Source organism: Saccopteryx bilineata, chromosome 6 (genome assembly GCF_036850765.1).
Source record: "Saccopteryx bilineata isolate mSacBil1 chromosome 6, mSacBil1_pri_phased_curated, whole genome shotgun sequence".
NCBI classification, from domain to species: Eukaryota; Metazoa; Chordata; class Mammalia; order Chiroptera; family Emballonuridae; genus Saccopteryx; species Saccopteryx bilineata.
This window is the reverse complement of record NC_089495.1, coordinates 154,605,307-154,625,862: the sequence shown is the minus strand read 5'-3', so window position 1 is coordinate 154,625,862 and position 20,556 is coordinate 154,605,307. Positions and strand designations below refer to the sequence as shown.

Genomic DNA, 20,556 nt, shown 5'->3' with positions numbered 1-20,556 from the left:
CAAATAAATAAGCAAGCAAATATGTAAACATCTACAAAGATTTTTATCTCAAAATCTAAAAAAAAAAATTGTGCCTTTAATGATCAAAATGCAGAACACTTTAGTACAATATAGAAGCTACATTAAAATGCCCTTAGATTAAAACATTGTTAATGCTCTTTAACACAGAGATTTAAAAGTCCAAAGAAGCTTTAAGAAAACTGGAAAGTTATATTCCTTAGATTGCACAAAATTCCTACCTTACAGGTGAGAGCAAAGGTCCATGTCTGGTGAGACTTTTTGGTGTTGACAGTCACCGTCAGATCAGGGTTATGCTCTACCTTTACCCCTTCTACACATTCACTAAGCTGAAAAAGGAGAGCAACTAAGGTTATGTTTTTACTCCTAAAAGCACACACAAAACTTCTAACATAGTAAATAAATGTCAACAGTAAGATGTAGTAGAACTGTTTGCAAAGCAAGGTATCTTATATACTAATTTTCAGTTACTTGTATAAGAACAAAATATAATAAAGCTAAAATAAGAGACATAAGAAAATAAACTACAAACAAATGGCAGTAAAAATTCCCTGAATAAAAATAAATTAATATAATACCTGCAAACCTCCAAACAAATGGCTTAATTCTACTCTTTATTTTAGCAAATGGCTCTACATTTGCTATAAAAAAAAACACTTTATCAAGAATCAAGTTCTTCATATAGAGGATAATGAAATAAACCAAAATATAGCACAAAATAAAGTTAAAATTTAAACAAGGTCATTATTTAAAACAAACAAACAAAAAAGTGCAGTTTATTTTCCTCACCACTTTCTCAGGAGATAATGAATTCATCCACTTTTCTATCAAGGTTTCCATGTAACTGCCTGAGAACTGCTTATTCTCATTTTGCTGTTTCAATTTTATCAACCGTGAAGCATATCTTTTCTGCCATTCTGCTAGTTCTTCCTGGGAATGTGCTGAAGTACACTGCGCACCATACCTACAGATTCCTTGCTCTAAAAATCTAAGTAGAATAGGAAAGACTGTTTTATCATACACTTTGTTGGACCATTTAAAAGATTAACTTTCAGCAATTGCCCTCCAACTCTTCAATAACCAAAACAAAACTTAATCTCCTAAAAGGTCATATTTATCACACCGTCTTGCACAGAGGAGGAAGAAATTTAGAGAACATTCACAACAGTTTGTCAAAATAGCAACTCCCATATTTACTGACCTCCTTTGGAATCAGGGAATGCTAAAAGCAGAACATAATCATAACCCCTCCCCCCACCCATAGAAACGACCATTGGAAAGGTAGCTTCCTTGTTGATACAACTATCAGAAAATTCCTCTTAGAGCAGAAGTTTTTACAGCAATACTGACATCAAGTGGATTAGCTCGTCAAACACAAGTATGCCCTACTTCCCAAAATAATGAAACCTAAAGAAAATTTCCCACAAAGAACTTCATTCTGGAAAAAACTTTAATATATCATAAATTATCATTTTTAAGGCTTCTGCTTTTCACCTTTACTCTTTTCTATATTATGATTACCTATATTTCATTGAAAATATTGGACTATATTAATTTGCTTGAAGTTTTAAATAAATTAAGGATAAAAGTTTTATATTAGAATCACAGTTCAATAGATTAAATTCTTCAATAGGTAAAGTTCATAAGTGTTCATTTTAAAGGCTACAGACTTAATGAATTCTCAGTGTTTATAATTCAAAAATTAACTGACAAGTCAGTAGTCAAAAACATAAAAATGCAAGACTTTGATCATTACATTTTATAAGTTTTTAAAACCCTGCAAATTATGGGTTCAGCCAATTTGTAAACAGTTGAACCATAAAAAATATAAAGCATCTTATGATAATAAAATGTAAATTATAAATAGCAAAATGGAGACAAGAGTGATACAGTATATCATAGATAAATTTTCAACTGGTAAAATATCAAATAGCAAGAAATATAAAATGAACCACAGCACAATTTAAATTATCAAATGTCTCACAGTATTTGAAAAGGTAAGTGTACATTAAGGTTTTGGGGGTTTTTTTTTAAGATATTTATTTATTTATTTACAGAGACAGAGAGAGAGTCAGAGAGAAGGATAGATAGGGACAGAGAGACAGGAACAGAGAGAGATGAGAAGCATCAATCAGTTTTTCATTGTGACACCTTAGTTGTTCATTGATTGCTTTCTTATATGTGCCTTGACCGCGGGCCTTCAGCAGACCGAGTAACCCCTTGCTCGAGCCAGTGACCTCGGGTCCAAGCTGGTGAGCTTTTGTTCAAGCCAGATGAGCCGGTGCTCAAGCTGGCGACCTCGGGGTCTCGAACCTGGGTCCTCTGCATCCCAGTTCGACGCTTTATCCACTGCGCCACCGCCTGGTCAGGCCATTAAGGTTTTCTTGATGATACATAAAGCACTTAAACATAAATTATGGGCCCTGGCCGGTTGGCTCAGCGGTAGAGCGTCGGCCTGGCGTGTGGGTGACCCGGATTCGATTCCCGGCCAGGGCACATAGGAGAAGCGCCCATTTGCTTCTCCACCCCCACCCCCTCCTTCCTCTCTGTCTCTCTCTTCCCCTCCCGCAGCCAAGGCTCCATTGGAGCAAAGATAGCCCGGGCGCTAGGGATGGCTCCTTGGCCTCTGCCCCAGGCGCTTAGAGTGGCTCTGGTCACGGCAGAGCTACGCCCCGGAGGGGCAGAGCATCGCCCCCTGGTGGGCAGAGCGTCGCCCCCTGGTGGGCGTGCCGGGTGGATCCTGGTCGGGCACATGCGGGAGTCTGTCTGACTGTCTCTCCCTGTTTCCAGCTTCAGAAAAATACAAAAAAAAAAAAAAATTATGATATTTATTAAATTCTCTCATGCTTCATAAAACATGTTTAAAATTATATATTTGTTTCTCTTAAATATGTCTTAATGAGCCAAATATTTCTTTGTCTTTTTTACTGCTTTATTTTAAATTATAGTCCTAAAAGCTGAAGGTTGGATATTCTCATTTGGACTATAAACTTTTCTACATCTCCTTTGCATAATCCAATTATGGGCTGCCTCATCAACAATAAGATGTCACCTGGATTTTCAAAATTTACCATTTAGTTTATTTCTACTATAAAATTAAATCTGATGTCTTCACTTTTCAGCCATTAAAATTACATTATCAAATTTCCCTAATCAAAAGCAATCTAGAGTAATGACATTTTATATCTAAAATTCCACTAGTTACTAGCTCTTATCAAATGAACTGATTTCATCTTTCTAAATGTGACTTATAATTCTTTCTACCTTAATACATAATTATTAAGTTATGAAAGGTTAGCCCTTCAAATTATATAAGGATTACCTGTAGATACAGATTTTTTAGAAAAGTTCTTAAAATATTTTAACATTTCTTCATCTATTTTATCTTCTACTTCATAAATAATTTTCAGTTACCATAATTTAGGTAAATTTCACATAAACAAGAGACCAGCAATTAAATTCAGTCATATTACTTCAACTGGTATTATAAGAGACTTCTAAACAAAGTCATAACAATCTCCATTTCTAACCTTGTTTTTATAATTAAAAGAAGGCTCATCAAAATGGCTTTGACTTTAATTATTCAAGGATAATGACCATTATGGCTTCTGTTTCAAATTCAAAATAAACCATTTTACTCAATCATTATAGTTTTTACTTCACTTAGTCTCTTCTTTATAAACGTGAAGGAAAATTATTCTTTGAATAAAGACATGTCATGAGTTAAAAAAAAAATTCACATTACCTTTTACACAAAGTATATTCCTCACTGCTTGTGATTCCCCTAGGTGGTGGGCGGAAATGCCAACCGTTACAAGATCCTAGAGAGTAATCAGGATATGATCTTATCATTTAAGGCTCGCTAATAATTCTGATATTTTACTGTGTAAGAAACTCTATAAACCCTCCACACACATCATCCCAGATGATGTAAAAAGAACATGATATACTTGCCTCTACCAAAAAAGTAATGGAACAATCAAGTGAGTTAAATTAACCATATGAAACTTAAAAATCACTGAAGAAGCAGTTACCAAGCAGTTAAATCAAATCTATGACCCTGACTCCTATCCTACCAACTGATGAGCATATTTCCAGTGCTCTCTCTTTTCTAAAAACTAAGGGGGGAGGGATACTGGCGTGCCTGTCATTTCTTAAGTATGAGATGTGTCTCTATTAGGAATAATTCAGGAATGAGAAATTTTTGTATCCTGGAAGGAAATTTTATAGAACAAATTCCAATACTGCATATTGAGTGAGAAGTTCCCCAGAACACGCATGTTCCCTAGGATTTGTCTAACACATGTCACTGTATAAACGATCCTTTTTTACAATGGAAATAAAGTTCAAAAAGTTCAATTCTGAGCTAGAAGCTAAAAAATAACATCTGTACACTTCTGAATACAATGAGCTTTGATTCATTTACATAAAAGGTTTCAAATAAGCCAGGGGAAATAGGGCTTAAGAGAGAAACGCTAGGGTTACAGAAGCAGAGCAGCAGACAAGTTTTCAAGGACCTTAGAGCCATTTTCTATTCCCTTGGAAGTCACTGTGCCTTCCTGCCTCCACCAAAAATAAAGATATTCAGCCAGGTTGAATTTAAAGTTGTGTATCATCCCTTATCTGCTGTATGGCTGGAGAAATTACTGAACATTAATAAATATCAGTTTCATCACCTCTCAAAAAGATGAAGGGCTCTAAGAAAGCACACATTGCTGTGAGAGCCACTACAACAGTACACAGTATCTAGCAAGCACTCAGTGAATGTTGCTGTCTCTTCCCTTTCCTCCAGCAAAAGATGATTTTAATAGTGGCCAGAACAACTCAGTTTACAGGTCAGAACTTCCAAAAAGTAGTCATTGGACTAGCCTGGGATAGAGAGAGGAAAAAAGACTTCCCCCTCTAAGGATTGCTAAGAATGAGTTTTAATTTTAGAACTACATAGAGGCAAGAAAATGAAATAGATGACCTCTGGCATTGCTTCCACCATTACTCTGTTATTCTAAGAAAAGGAGCCAGTGAAAAAAACTGCTTTCACCCACACTTATTTTTTTAACTAAAATTTTATACTCTCTCCTACATTTCCACTTACATGTACTGTAACTCAGTAAATTTCCTCAACAATCAACCCAAAACCAATGCCCAGAACTACAGCTACTAAGAAGTTCGAGTTTGGTACTTACCCTCTTCTAAGTCTTCCATATGATATCCAGACAGGACGTTACTAGTTGCTGTCTGCAATTTTTCAAATGAAAGATATTTTTATAATAAGAACTATCCAGTTGATGTTGAATTAAACTTGGACATTTTCAATATTTTTTTAAGCTTGAGTTTGAATACTTAGAAAATTTTAACATTCATATTTTAAATATTTTTTGCTCTTTGCTCTATCTTAAACTATTCTTAAACACAGAAAAGACATATTTGTGTGGCCCTCACTAAGGAAACTGACAGAGATTTCCTACATAAAAATTACCTAGTAGCAAGAGATGTTGAAGTCCCCAGTCCTGAACCCACGGAGAGCACTGTCCGTCCACTTATTCATTTCACTCTCCTCTTCGTAAGACCCAGAGAATGACCAGACAGCAAAGCACCTTTTATCGTGTAGCAAGCCAAGTGCCACCACTTGGGAGCCTGAGAGCACATCCTGCCAAGTCCCCCCTCACTCTGGGATGAACCCTTCTCCCAAAATGGAGGCCACGGCCAAGCTCCATTCACTCTGACTTCCTGGTTTTCTTGACACCACTATTGCAGATATATCCAGAATCTGTCCCTTTGACTCTAGCTTTACTCTAAACTCCATACCCACAATTCAGCTAAGCGCCAGCCATAGCTCTTCCTATTAACTAACTACTCCCCAGCATGGTACATGCTGACCACTGTCAGCCACGTACAGGTCCATGGCCAACAGACTGCAATGTCTCTACATTCCTGCCCCTTACAGAGGAGCTGGCACACACTGGGTACTCAGTAAATAGTGGGCGAATGGCTGGATGCAATTCGAACACAACATATCCAAAACAAATTCATCAACTTTACTGCAAATCTCCTTCTTTCACTGCTCCTTACCACAAGTTAATAGATTCATCTTCCCCAAGGAGAGCAAGGCTGAGATTATGAAAACCATCTTGAACTCTCCTCTCCTATTCTGCTCTCAGAGTGTTCTCCAAATCCTGCCCAACCAGGTGTAGGATGTCTCCTATACTCTCTATGCCCACTCCCATTGTCCTTGGTAAGGCCCTCACTTCTACTTGTCTCATCTAATTCTTAAACCAACTGACTGCCAACCTTACCCTGGACCAAGTCACCCCTGGGTCTCCACTTAGCTACCCCTTTGACCTCAGTTTCCACACTCCTGCCTCCCTGGTGTCCCCACCAAGCAGTACCCTCTCCCTTCCCGCCTATACTTCCATCCCAGCGCTCACTAACCACAGGCTGCCCTATGAACACAGTAGCTGTGTGTGTTTCAGACTGGGCCATCAGATTGTTTTTCATGAATATCTCAGCTTTCCAAAACCCACAGAACCTTGAACAGCACAGGCGCACAGTAAATGATGAACTGAATCAGAAGGAGGAAATGGTATCCCAAGGTGACATCTGGAATGTCTTATGCCACAGAAGAATGTCATAAATGCTAATTGGATATAACTGAAACAATAATATCACTATAATTCATATGTTGCTGATTAAAGTGGACTTTTTAGGTTGGGCAGGAACTAAATCACTATAATAACTCTACTGGAAAAAGCCTTCTTATTCTCAAACTACTAATAAGTTTTTAAAGACAACCCATTCTTTTTGAAAAATGAGGACTATATATAAGAATACGTAAGCCAGCATATCAGTTGTATTATTTACATTGCAAGATTTCTACACTCAACACACACAAGAAAAGGTACATTAAGAGATCTCTAAATTGTACAAGCAAGCTCTAAGTGCCATCGTCCCACACTGGCCCTCAAAAAATTATTCCACCTACACAGAATGTAGAAATATAAAAGTTAATACTTGACTTCAAGTATGAATTTAAAGTACTATACCTCCCCTCTATAAAATTTATCAAAATAAATGTATCAAACATGCAAAAAAGATAGGAATAAAATGGTTTGGTCATAAAGGGAAAGCCAAAGCATTTATAACTGTTAGAAGGGAAAAGCACATAGTGTACTTCCTGCGTCAGCGTCTGCGATGACTTGCAAATGCACAGTAAAAGCCTGAGCCGGCACTGCTGCCCGCCGGCTGGCCAGGGGACCGGGGATTCAGGGAACATGCCTACTCATTGGCAGAGCTGGGAAATTGAGGCGCCTGGCCTCAGATGAGTATTTGGTCACCGTGGCTTTTAGGTTCGTAAGTATTGTGTTGGTTTTTGTTGGGTTTTTTAAACACTCTTTTTATGTGCTCAGATCCCAAGACAGAAAGACAATATGAATTAACTTAGGATCCTCAGTCCTTACTAATACTTTCAGGGAAGGCAGCCAAACCTTGTATTGCTAGAATTCCTATAAACTTACAATCAAATCTAATATTTGATACGTTACATTTAACTAGAGAATATGTACTGTTTTTGTTCTCATTGGCCAAACTTCAGCCCGATGTCTTTATTCTTATCCACCAGCATTCACAAGGTAAATACCAGCACAGCCTGACCTTCAAATAAAAATTGTTGCTATTTTTAAATACGTCATGTGCAATAATAAATAAGAGTAGCATTGTTTGTTAACTTTTTCTAGATGGATTTTTAAAAAAATAATAAGTTTACTAACCAAAAAGAATACAACTTGGTTACACAGAAAAAAATTATAACAAAATTAAATAATTTCTTCCAAAAGTATGATCACCAAGTAAGAGTCAAGTGATATTTGTAGCTTTACATGTAACAGTATTATAAACATTAAAAATAAAATTTTATAGGCCTGGTCACTTGGCTTAGCGGTAGAGCGTCGGCCTGGCATATGGAAGTCCCGGGTTCGATTTCCAGTCAGGGTACACAGGAGAAGCACCCATCTGCTTCTCCACCCTTCCCCCTCTCCTTCCTCTCTGTCTCTCTTCCCCTCCCGCAGCCAAGGTTCCATTGGAGCAAAGTTGGCCTGGGCACTGAGGATAGCTCCATGGCCTCTGACTCAGGTGCTAGAATGGCTCCAGCCGCAACAGAGTATCACCCCAGATGGGCAGAGCATCGCCCCCTGGTGGGCATGCCAGGTGGATCTCAGTTGGGCGCATGCAGGAGTCTGTCTTCCCACTTCTAACTTCAGAAAAATACAAAAAATAAAAATAAAAATAAATAAAATTTTATATATACACTGATGTATGATTATCAGATGTAAAACTGGTAATTCAATTAAGGCAATAAAAGAGGAACAAAGCCAAAAATCTTAATAAAATAAAAGGTCATCTTATTTTACATTCCCATTTTAAAAATTTGAAACATTTATAATTCTCTTCTTTTATCCTTAGAAATTAAAAAGACTACATATATACAAGAAAGGAAATGATTAATTAGAGCTTGCTGATTCTTGGTTGACTCACAATAAGATAAGAGAAGACAAAGAAAGTAACATTTTTTAAAAACCTAACTATAGCAAAAGAAAGAGGATCTTTTACCCAGCTTATGCAAGCCACAATGATTATCTTTGCTTATTGGTATGAACCGTGATATATCATTCAATGTGAAATGGCAAGTCATCGACAGGAGGTCGAGGCCCACACCCAGGGTCTCTGTGCATGCTCTCCGCCCGTCTGGGCGCTGTCATCTCACTCTCCATGGCCCAATGCCTGTTCAGCTCCAGCTCTTTGTTTCACTGGCCCATCCCTGCCAATCTCAGTTATTTTCCCATCACAGAAAGCCTATTCTTTTCCTCCATACCACTCACCTCTACATGAATTACACCTATAGTTCTTTATTTGTTGTCTATCTCTTCCCAGAGGACAAGGACCACGGTGTCATGGTCAGGTCTGTATCCCCAGCACCAAGCATACATAGTACCCAGCATACAGTAAGTGCCAATTAGGAATAAATAAGCCAATCAATCACTCACTTTACATGGGCTTCCACTTACGAATAAAGCTGACCAAAATGGCTATTTTTAAAATGAGACCTCTAAATAAAAACACTGGGATACACCTGTTCAAGGACCAGAAATGTGAGACTTACAAAGAAAGCTACAGGACTTTTACATAGCCATTGCTTCTGTCCCTGTGAGACTTACAAAGCTACAGGACTTTTACATAGCCACTGTTGTCTGTCCCTGGTCTGCCATGTGTCCTTCAAGTTCATTACCAGAGCACATTTTTGTTCACCATTTGCCCTGATACACATTATTTCCATCTCCTACAACCATTCCTTAAAAATAGACCTTAAATCCCAGACTTCTTGATTCACAGGCTTGAGGAACATCTCATTTTTAATAACAGTCTTTTCTGGCAGCCAAATGTAGTTAAACACTAAAATTTCCCAACCATCTTTCCACTTGTCAGTCAGAAACAGCTAATAAGAATTAGAGACAGAAGACCTAGGTGCAAGGGAGACACGAGAAGAAGCACAGCTCCTATGATGGGACCAACTGGGCTGCAGGAGAAGGTCAGAAGGTTCCACTACTCCACCTTGACAGCCTTGCTTTCTCAGCTAATGCCTAGTTATTTTTCAAATTTTAATACAGAACAATTACTAGCCAGACTTCGTTAAACTCTTTCCAAAGAGATCCCCTGAAATAGTCTTACCTCTGTTTCTGTGAGAAGTGTTTTTAGTCTTGTTAAATCTTTTGTTACCATCCCATTCTGAAAGGGTAAGTGAAAAAGTGAAAAACGATTAGTATATTAGTTCTTTACTATGGGGACTTAATTGCTCAGCTGTTTCTAAGGTTTCTCTGTAAAGAAAACAATGTTACCCTGTCTCCCATCCCTACTATCATTAATGATGACAGTAAAGCTAACCATCTATAAGGAAAGTTAAAAAGGTTAATTTAACAGGATAAAATATACAGTATGTCCTAAAACACTGTATTCCTCTTCCATAAAAGTTTAAAATCAATTTAATAAAATATTTGCAATGGGCCCTGGCCGGTTGGCTCAGTGGTAGAGCGTCGGCCTGGCGTGCAGAAGTCCCGGGTTCGATTCCTGGCCAGGGCACATAGGAGAGGTGCCCATCTGCTTCTCCACCCCTCCCCCTCTCCTTCCTCTCTGTCTCTCTCTTCCCCTCCCGCAGCCGAGGCTCCACTGGAGCAAAAGATGGCCCGGGCGCTGGGGATGGCACCTTGGCTTCTGCCCCAGGCGCTAGAGTGGCTCTGGTCGCAACAGAGCGACGCCCCGGATGGGCAGAGCATCGCCCCCTGGTGGGCGTGCAGGGTGGATCCCGGTTGGGCGCATGCGGGAGTCTGTCTGACTGCCTCCCCGTTTCCAGCTCCAGAAAAATACAAAAAAATTAAAAATAAATAAATAAATAAAAAATATTTGCAATGGGTATCAACAAAGAGCAAGATAGCATAAGTGAAAAGAAAAATAAACCTAAAGTATTTTAAAACTTTTTTCCCTAAAACTAATGGGTTTATATTTGCAAAGTGGTGAACTCAATCAGTTAGTTACCCATGAATCAGAGTCACATAAAATGATGATACCACTTTAAAGGTGGCTTATTAATAAAGCCATTAAAGGAAAATATATAAAATATTCTTTCTTCTGAAGTTCAAATTTCACTTGAGATTGAAAAGCAAATTACTTCTTGGCCTCGGCCAGTTATTCAGTTGGTTGGAGCATCATCCCAAAAGGACAAGGTTGTGGGTTCAATCCCCGTTCAGGGTCCATACAGGAAGCAACCAATGAATGCACAACTAAGTGGAACAAGTGAATGCTTCCCTCTGTCTTTCCCTTCCTCTCTCTGTCTCTCTAAAATCAGTCAATTAAGGGGGGAAAAAAGCCTATTACTTAAATATGCAATAGGTAAAACTGTGCAATACACTTAACTAATATAAAAAGGCTTCTTAAAAATAAAATATTCTTGGCCCTGGCCGGTTGGCTCAGCGGTAGAGCGTCGGCCTGGCGTGCGGGGGACCCAGGTTCAATTCCCGGCCAGGGCACATAGGAGAAGCGCCCATTTGCTTCTCTACCCCCCCACCCCCTCCTTCCTCTCTGTCTCTCTCTTCCCCTCCCACAGCCAAGGCTCCATTGGAGCAAAGATGGCCCGGGCGCTGGGGATGGCTCCTTGGCCTCTGCCCCAGGCGCTAGAGTGGCTCTGGTCGCGGCAGAGCGACTGGAGGGGCAGAGCTTCACCCCTGGTGGGCGTGCCGGATGGATCCCTGTCGGGCGCATGCGGGAGTCTGTCTGACTGTCTCTCCCGGTTTCCAGCTTCAGAAAAAAAAAAAAAAAAAAATTCTTACTAATAGAGATATATTATTATCTATTTAGAAATAAAGAGCTACATTATTTTGGTATATTAATACATTTTAGCTTCTATGTTCATTTGGGATTTTAGTGAAATAAAAATAATTTGTTAAACTGATGCAACAATTCCACTACACAATAATTCCTTAGAAAATAAGTAAATTATCCTCTGAGATGAGTTATTACATTACACTCAGCAGTACACCAAGTACTTTCCTAATTCCTTTATTTAACCAAATCTATTTATCTGCACTGAAAACATACCTTTGCACCAAATTTTTACCATTAATATTAATTCAAAAGAATATAATAAAAGAGAATAAAATAAAATATCCATGCTGTATAGCAAAGTATACATATACTTTCTTGCTTTCACTATTTATTATGATTCCTGAAAAATATCAGAGAATTTTTAAGTTTCCAACTGATAAAAAAAAACATTATACTATCTCATCTTCCAATTTCTATAGATTGCCAACTCTATCTAAAGTTTCAAAAAGTAATCTTTGAATTATTTCAAACAAAAATTCTAGAAAATTAAATGATCCATTTAAAAAAAAATGAATCCCAAACTCTGAACAGAATTAAATAGCTCCATCAGTGGCTATGAATATCAACTTACACACATAGCATTTTCAGAAACAAAAGTGATTATTACTTAATTTACATAAATGTAAACAGTTCATGTAATATATGGCTGAATTTAAGAACCCTATAAAATCATAAATCCACAGGAGAATTTTAAAACATAAACAGAACCAAAAGTATTTCCAGCTTTTAGCTATCCTATACTTTGAAATTTATAAAAAGTGTCTGCAATTCTTTTATATGAATTATCACATACAGAAATCCAATGATTAAACATCAGTTTGTTGAAGAGAAATGACTCTCAAGGTACTCCTGAACTTTCATTTCTGGTAGGAGTATTCCTGAACTTCCTTTCCATAAAAGGAAAAAATGTACACTAACTGTTTTTTCCACTACATTCCTAAGGAGTTGACTAAATGAATCTGTTTTCGGACATTCAAAATTAGAATTCATCACCATATGATTTATGGAATATAAAACTAAAAGCAACAAATGAACAAACAAGACAATTAAACAAACAAAACCTCATTTGACACAAACCATATGATGGTTACTGGAAAGAAACGGGGTAAAGAAACTAGCCAAGAGGGTCAATGGTTGATGTTTAAGTGTCAGTATAATATGGTGGCATCAACCAATTTTTTTCTTAATTGATTTTAGAGAGACAGAGAGAGGAAGGGAAAGAGAAAGGGAAGCATTCATTTGTTGTTTCACTTAGTTGTGCACTCATTGGGTGCTTCCTGTATGGACCCTGACTGGGGATCCACCATCAGCCAATACGGTAGCAAAAAGAGACTTGATTTGGGTGGTAAACATACAATGCAACATACAGATGATGTTTCATAGAATAATACACTGGAAACCTTTATCATTTTATTAAGCAATGTCACCCAATAAATTTTTTTTAAAATCACTGGGAAAAAAGAATTAGAGCTCATCAACATACCAGAGACTCTCCTGTCAGTGACTTGGCAAGAATGTTGGATACAAGTTGGAGCTTTCCCTTCAGCTGCATGCAGCAAAGCACGGCCTGAAAGGCACCATCGCCATTGGCCAGTCCTTCTCCCAGCACTGTCATAAAAGAACCACCATCGTTAATCATGTGACATTTAACACACCTTTTTCTTGATTTGAATATTGGTACACTGTCACAAGCATGACTTCCTATATACTAAAAGACAAACTTTTGAATGCTAGAGAAAAGCAATGGTGTTTAAGTTCTGCCCAAGACATGCACAACGACAAGAAAAAATGGGAAACCCCTCATATTTAACCCACTAAGGCCTAGAGCCAGTAGAATCCCACCAAAATCACAGAAAGAATTAATCTTAAATCTCTCAAACCTATGGTTTCTGAGTACAAGAAGCCTTTTAAATTGCTGAAATATTCAATGAATCAAGTTCTCACATTTTTTACAGTGACACAGGAAACCCAGTGCCATTAAAATACCTAAAAATAAAAATTGCAAATCTCAACATTTAAAATTTGTTATTTATTGATTGATTTTAGAGAGAGAGGAAAGGAGAGAGAGATAGGGAAAGGGAGGGGGAGATAAAAAAGGAGAAGGGGAGAAAAACATCAATTTGTTGTTCCACTTATTTATGCATCCATTGGTTGATTCTGGTATGTGCCCTGTCTGGGGATAGAACCTGCAACCCTGGTGTATCAGAATGATACTCTAACCAACTGAACTACCCGAATAGGGCACAAATCTCAACATTTGATATTCCTAAGCTATAAATCAGCCTTTATCAAAACCAGAAAGATTAATTAAGAATCCAACTGTCAAATGGCCATTGTAAATACTACCCAATTGTTTGCAAGCATTGGCAGGACTAATTTTGTACAATCACAAGCAGCACATAGTTCAAACAATACAGAATATACTCCTTTTTATGCCGTGTCACTTAAGATCATTTCTCATAGCAATGATTGTCAACTGTTAAAATAACCTGTATCCTTCTCTTTACTGCTAAGTCCAAGATTCTTTTCTGAGTTCGTATACACTTGGGCTCCCATTGTAAGATAGTTAATTTCCCGAAAGAAAATATTTTGGAAATTTAATTTTTCTAATTATTTCCAAAGAAATGTTTTAGGTATCAGTATAAAATACTACATATCTCCAGTCCATTCAGTCTGTTCATAATATTTTTACTTCAGTTGTACTAAACATATTTTCATTTTATTGTTCAATGTTTTATTACACAAATATATACCAACATTAATCAAAATCTACATAAAAGAAGATTGAAATCATATCGAGCACTTTCTCTGATCACAATGGCATTAAACTAGAAATCAACCACAATAGAAAAATGGAAAAACATTCAAACACTTGGAAACTAAATAGCACGTTATTAAATAACAAATGGGTAAACATTGAAATCAAAGAAGAAATTAAAAAATTCCTAGAAACAAACGATAATGAGCATACATCAACTAAAATTTATGGGACACAGCAAAAGCAGTCCTGAGAGGGAAGTTTATAGCATTACAGGCATACCTCAAGAAGCTAGAAAAAGCTCAAATAAACAACTTACCCCTGCATCTAAAAGAACTAGAAAAAGAACAGCAAGTAAAGCCCAGAGCTAGTAGAAGAAAGGAAATAATAAAGATCAGAGCAGAAATAAATGACATAGAGGCTAAAGAAACAATACAGAGGATCAATGAAACCAGGAGCTGGTTCTTTGAAAAGGTAAACAAGATCAATGAACCTTTAACGATACTCACCAAGAAAAAAAGAGAGAGGATTCAAATAAATAAAATTAGAAACGAGAGTGGAGAAATAACAACCGACACAACAGAAATACAAAATATTGTAAGAAAATACTATGGCCTGACCTGTGGTGGCACAGTGGATAAAGCGTCAACCTGGAAATGCTGAGGTCGCTGGTTCGAAACCCTGGGCTTGCCTGGTCAAGGCACATATGGGAGTTGATGCTTCCAGCTCCTCCCCACCTTCTCTCTCTGTCTCTCTCTCCTCTCTCTCTCCCTCTCTGTCTCTCTCTCTCTCCCTTTCTCTCTCCTCTCTAAAATGAATTTTTAAAAAAAATTAAAAAAAAAAAAGAAAATGCTATGAAGAACTGTATGCCAAAAAACTAGACAACCTAGATGAAATGGACAAATTCCTTGAATCATATAATCTTCCAAAAATCAATCTGGAAGAATCAGAAAACCTAAACAGACCAATTACAACAAATGAGATTGAAACAGCTATCAAAAAACTCCCAAAAAATAAAAGTCCTGGGCCTGATTGCTTCACAAGTGAATTCTACCAAATATTCAAAGAAGAACTCCTATCCTTCTCGAGCTATTTCAAAAAATTCAAGAGGAAGGAAGACTTCCAAACTCCTTTTATGAGGCAAGCATAATTCTGATTCCAAAACCAGGCAAAGACAACACACACAAAAAAATTATATGCCAATATCCCTGATGAATATAGATGCTGAAATCCTCAACAAAATATTAGCAAACCAGATCCAGCAATATATGAAAAAAATCATACTCCATGATCAAGTGGGATTTATTCTTGGGAGGCAAAGCTGGTACAATATTCACAAATCAATCAATGTGATTCATCACATAAACAAAAGAAAGGAGAAAAAGCACATGATAATTTCAATAGATGCAGAAAAAGCATTTGATAAAGTCCAGCACCCATTCATGATCAAAACTCTCAGCAAAGTGGGAATACAGGGAACATACCTCAACATGATAAAGGCCATCTATGACAAACCCACAGCCAACATCATACTCAATGGGCAAAAATTAAAAGCAATCCTCTTAAGATCAGGAACAAGGCAGGGGTGCCCCCTTTCACCACTCTTATTCAACATAGTTCTGGAAGTCCTAGCCACAGCAATCAGACAAGAAAAAGAAATAAAAGGCATCCAAATGGGAAAAGAAGAAGTAAAACTATCATTATTTGCAGGTGATATGATATTGTATATAGAAAACCCTAAAGTCTCAGTCAAAAAACTACTAGACCTGATAAATGAATTCGGCAAGGTGGCAGGATATAAAATCAATACTCAGAAATCAGAGGCATTCTTATACACTAATAATGAACTGTCAGAAAGAGAAATCAAGGAATCAATCCCCCTTTACCATTGCAACCAAAAAAATAAAGTACCTAGGAATAAATCTAACCAAGGAGATTAAAGACTTGTACTCGGAAAATTATAAAACATTGATAAAAGAAATCAGGGAAGATACGAGTAAGTGGAGGCATATACCGTGCTCATGGTTAGGAAGAATAAACATCATTAAAATGTTTATATTACCCAAAGCAAATTATAAATTCAATGCAATACCAATTAAAATACCAATGACTTACTTCAAAGATATAGAACACATATTCCAAAAATTTATATGGAACCAAAAGAGAACACGAATAGCCTCAGCAATCTTGAAAAGGAAGAATAAAGTGGGAGGTATCACACTTCCAGATATCAAGTTATATTATAAGGTCATTGTACTCAAAACAGCCTGGTACTGGCATAAGAACAGGCACATAGATCAATAGAACAGAACAGAGAACCCAGAAATAAACCCACAGCTCTATGGACAACTGATATTTGACAAAGGAGGTAAGAAAATACAATGGAGTAAGGACAGCCTCTTCAACAAATGGTGTTGGGAAAATTGGACAGCTACCTGCAAAAAAATGAAACTAGATCACCAACTTACACCACTCACAAAAATAAACTCAAAATGGATAAAAGACTTGAATGTAAGCCATGAAACCATAAGCATCTTAGAAGAAAACATAGGCAGTAAGCTCTCTGACATCTCTCGCAGCAATATATTTGCTGATTTGTCTCCACAGGCAAGTGAAATAAAAGACAGGATAAACAAATGGGACTTTATCAAACTAAAAAGCTTCTGCACAGCTAAAGACAATAAGAACAGAATAAAAAGACAAACTACACAATGGGAGAATATATTTGACATTGCGTCTGATAAGGGGTTAATAACCAAAATTTATAAAGAACTTGTAAAACTTAATACCAGGAAGACAATCCAATCCAAAAATGGGCAAAAGAAATGAATAGACACTTCTCCAAAGAGGACACACAGATGGCCAATAGGCATATGAAAAAATGTTCAACATCACTAATGATTAGAGAAATGCAAATTAAAACCACAATGAGATATCATCTCACACCAGTCAGAATGGCGCTCATCAATATAACAACACAGAATAAGTACTGGCGAGGATGTGGAGAAAAGGGAACCTTCCTGCACTGCTGGTGGGAATGCAGACTGGTGCAGCCACTGTGGAAAACAGTATGGAGATTCCTCAAGAAATTAAAAATCGAACTGCCTTTTGACCCAGCTATACCAAATACCACTGTTAGGAATATACCCCAAGAACACCATAGCACTGTTTGAAAAGAAGAAATGCACCCCCATGTTTATGGCAGCATTGTTCACAATAGCAAAGATCTGGAAACAGCTCAAGTGTCCATCAGAGGACGAGTGGATTAAAAAGCTTTGGTATATATATACTATGGAATACTACTCAGCCATAAGAAATGATGACATAGGATCTTTTACAACAACATGGATGGGCCTTGATAACATTATACTGAACAAAAGAAGTAAATCAGAAAAAACTAAGAACTATATGATTCCATACATAGGTGGGACATAAAGATGATACTCAGACATGGACAACAGTGTTGGGGTTACAGAATGGGGGGAGGAGAGGGAGGGGGTTGGGGGAAGGGAGGGGCATAAAGATCATGGCTTTTCAGCATTTGCCATATTCCCCCCTTAATCTATAGACAGACAGCAAATATTTACTTATGGTGTTTCCACTATAAAGACTGCTCGCTGTCTTAGGGACAAATGCTGATGAACCATTTCAGCAGTTCCTCCTTCTTCAAAGACTTATATGTCAACATAGAGTTCCATATTTCATAGGACATACTCAAGCTCACTCCATGCTCCCTGGAGCTTTAGCACAAGGGAATGCCCTTTTATTTTCTCTTTCTCTTTTTTGTTGTTGTTGTATTTTTTCTTTTATTTATTTATTTTTTGTATTTTTCTGAAGATGGAAATGTGGAGGCAGTCAGACAGACTCCCGCATGCGCCTGACTGGGATCCGACTGGCATGCCTGGGGGGGGGGGGATGCTCTGCCCATCTGGGGTGTTGCTCTGTTGCAAGCAGAGCCATTCTAGCACCTGAGGGCAGAGGCCATGGGGCCATCGTTAGTGGCCGGGTGGCTTTGCTCTGGTGGAGCCTTGGCTGCAGGAAGGGAAGAGAGAGACAGAGAGGAAGGAGAGGGGGAGGGGTGGAGAACTAGATGGGCGCTTCTTCTGTGTGCTCTGACTGGGAATCGAACCCGGGAATCCTGCACACCAGGCTAATGCTCTACCACTGAGCCAACGGGCCAGGGTCTAGGAATGCCCTTGTTGATCAAGCTACCCAAAAGAAAATTATATGGAGCAACCATGACAGACCAAGCAAGTCAGTCTCATACTATTCATCACCAGAACGCTGCAGCCGGTGTAAACAGTTTCAACTTTCTCGGGAAGCAGCACGGCAGATTGGGAAACCCTTCATTTGGAGTTAACCCTCAAGGACCCCTACCAGGACAACTTTGGCAGATGGATGTTACTCATATACCGTCATTTGGCAAACAGTCGTATGTCCACATTACACTGGATACATACTCCGGATCTATAGTAACCTCTGTCAGAACAGGAGAGGCTGCTAAGCATGTTATAGCTCATTGTCTGTATGCATTGTTCTATTATTAGATTTCCTAAACTGGCTAAACTAAAAATGCTCCTGCATATGGAACAAAAGCTTTTACTGTATCGTGTCATGCTTACAATCTTTAAAGTTAAGGTATTATTAAAGTGTACTCAGCAAACATTTTAAGGTCAATTAAAAAAAAAATTTAAAAGGGGGTAGTCATATCCTGGAACTCCTACAGGTCTACCATATCATGCTTCTTACTTAAAAAAAAAAAAATTTACATTTCTTCTGAATGCTGATGAACAGGAGACACCAAATCTTTTTCGTCTGCAAACTACTACCTTCTTCATTAGATCCAGCTAATAACACTGTTTTGTCTTTTTCCAAATAGCTCCAGATATATGGAAAAGATTTATATAGGCAGATGGGGATCCTCAAACCCCTCAGCGAGATCTTCTGAGCATGGCTTTTAAGATTCCTAGAGGCGAAGCGCAAGCCGTGGTCGCTTGCTCTTGTCGCTTTTGCTCCAGGTGGTCCTGAGAGCTCCGGCAGGGGATCCCCAAGAGGCGGAGCAGGTCTGCGGGCCCAAGTGTGGCAGCGGCGCGTGCTCGCGACGACAGCGGAGAGCAGCCGACAAGGACAGGCCCAGGAGCAATGGCATCCAAAGAGGACCAAGCAGTGAAAAATCTCAGCGTGGAGAATGCCCAGCTGGAGGACGAAGGAGGGGACCAGGCTGCTGTGCAGAATGGGGAGGAAGCACGCAATCTGGGAGTGGGGGAAGGCCAGAAGCCTGGAGGAAATGCTAGGCTGGGCTGGGTTAGGCGACTGGTCCCTACATTTCGATGGGCCATATCTAACAAGCGTGGTGATCACAATGAAGTGGGGAATAATGTAGAAAAGATAGCAATGCAGACAATGGAAATCAAGAGAAAGACTAGGGAGCTGCAACTGAGACATGATACACACTTCCAAACTCCTGAGCCTGATACTCATTATGACTTTTGCCTTATACCTTGAAACCCTAAGGTTAATAGTGTAGCCTCTGCTTTAAAACTTAGCAGCTTTGTGATTTACTCTTCTCTAAAGCCTTTTGGTGTTTCTAATTGAGTATTGTTTTTTCTCAGTGCAAAACTACAGCAAGATCATTTCACCAATTTTGGGGGAAATCTTTTCATGATGTGAAATTAATAAAGCAGTTTAAAAGCAAAAAAAAAAAAAAGATACCTAGAGGCAGAAAAAGCCCAATAGAGATCAGGGGAACTACCAGCTTTTAGGATACACCCTTAAAGGCTCCAACGCCCCAAAGGGATCTCATAGGATGCCATCTGGGTCCTGCTTCAATAGTGGAAAGGAAGATCATTGAGCTAAAGCCTGCCAGGCTTACATGCCTCTGCTGTGTGGAAACAGGGACACTGGAAGGTAGGCTTCCCCCTCACTCCTCTAAGGGAGGGTTCAGTCTCTTCCAGCCCTGCTCCAGCCACCTATGACCTAACCCTGCCCAGAATGCTGGGGTTAGCCACTGAAGGCTGAAGGTGCCCAGGGCCGTCGACCCCATCTACGACACTGTGGACGAGCCTAGGGTATTTCTTCCAAGAAGCAGGTAAACTGATCTCATTTGCACAAGGGCCACTTAACTATGTTTTGCCTGAATAGTCAGGTTTTTTATTCTTCCCTCGAAGATCTCTGCTGTGGGTGTTGATAGTCCTATTTTCTGCTGCTTTGCTTAATATATAGTGTTTCCTTTATCCCTCCTACCTCAATGCCCCACTCATATTTCAGGCTGGGACCTACTTCTAATTTAGAGCTCTCTTTCCCCCTTTTGCCAACTTCTATTATGAATCTACCTTTGCCACCCAGGTTAGTGTATC

The 20,556-nt window shown here is 38.6% G+C and overlaps 2 protein-coding genes across 4 annotated transcripts in view; one reads left to right on the top strand and one right to left on the bottom strand.

Annotated features, from left to right (window-relative positions):
* Window positions 1–20,556, bottom strand: part of HELZ (helicase with zinc finger) — a 193,708-nt gene that overhangs the window by 117,057 nt on the left and 56,095 nt on the right. For all 3 annotated transcript variants that reach the window (XM_066235080.1, XM_066235082.1, XM_066235081.1), the window contains 6 exons: window positions 12,926–13,050; window positions 9,736–9,792; window positions 5,202–5,253; window positions 3,764–3,839; window positions 808–1,006; window positions 240–347 (listed from right to left, as the gene is read on the bottom strand). In XM_066235080.1, coding sequence (XP_066091177.1) covers window positions 240–347; window positions 808–1,006; window positions 3,764–3,839; window positions 5,202–5,253; window positions 9,736–9,792; window positions 12,926–13,050 — 617 coding nt within the window. The remainder of the gene's footprint in view (window positions 1–239; window positions 348–807; window positions 1,007–3,763; window positions 3,840–5,201; window positions 5,254–9,735; window positions 9,793–12,925; window positions 13,051–20,556) is intronic.
* LOC136308445 (protein BEX4-like) lies at window positions 19,182–19,885 on the top strand. Its single transcript, XM_066235800.1, has one exon. It carries the CDS (start codon window positions 19,343–19,345, stop codon window positions 19,703–19,705), a length of 363 nt encoding a protein of 120 aa, XP_066091897.1. The 5' UTR covers window positions 19,182–19,342; the 3' UTR covers window positions 19,706–19,885.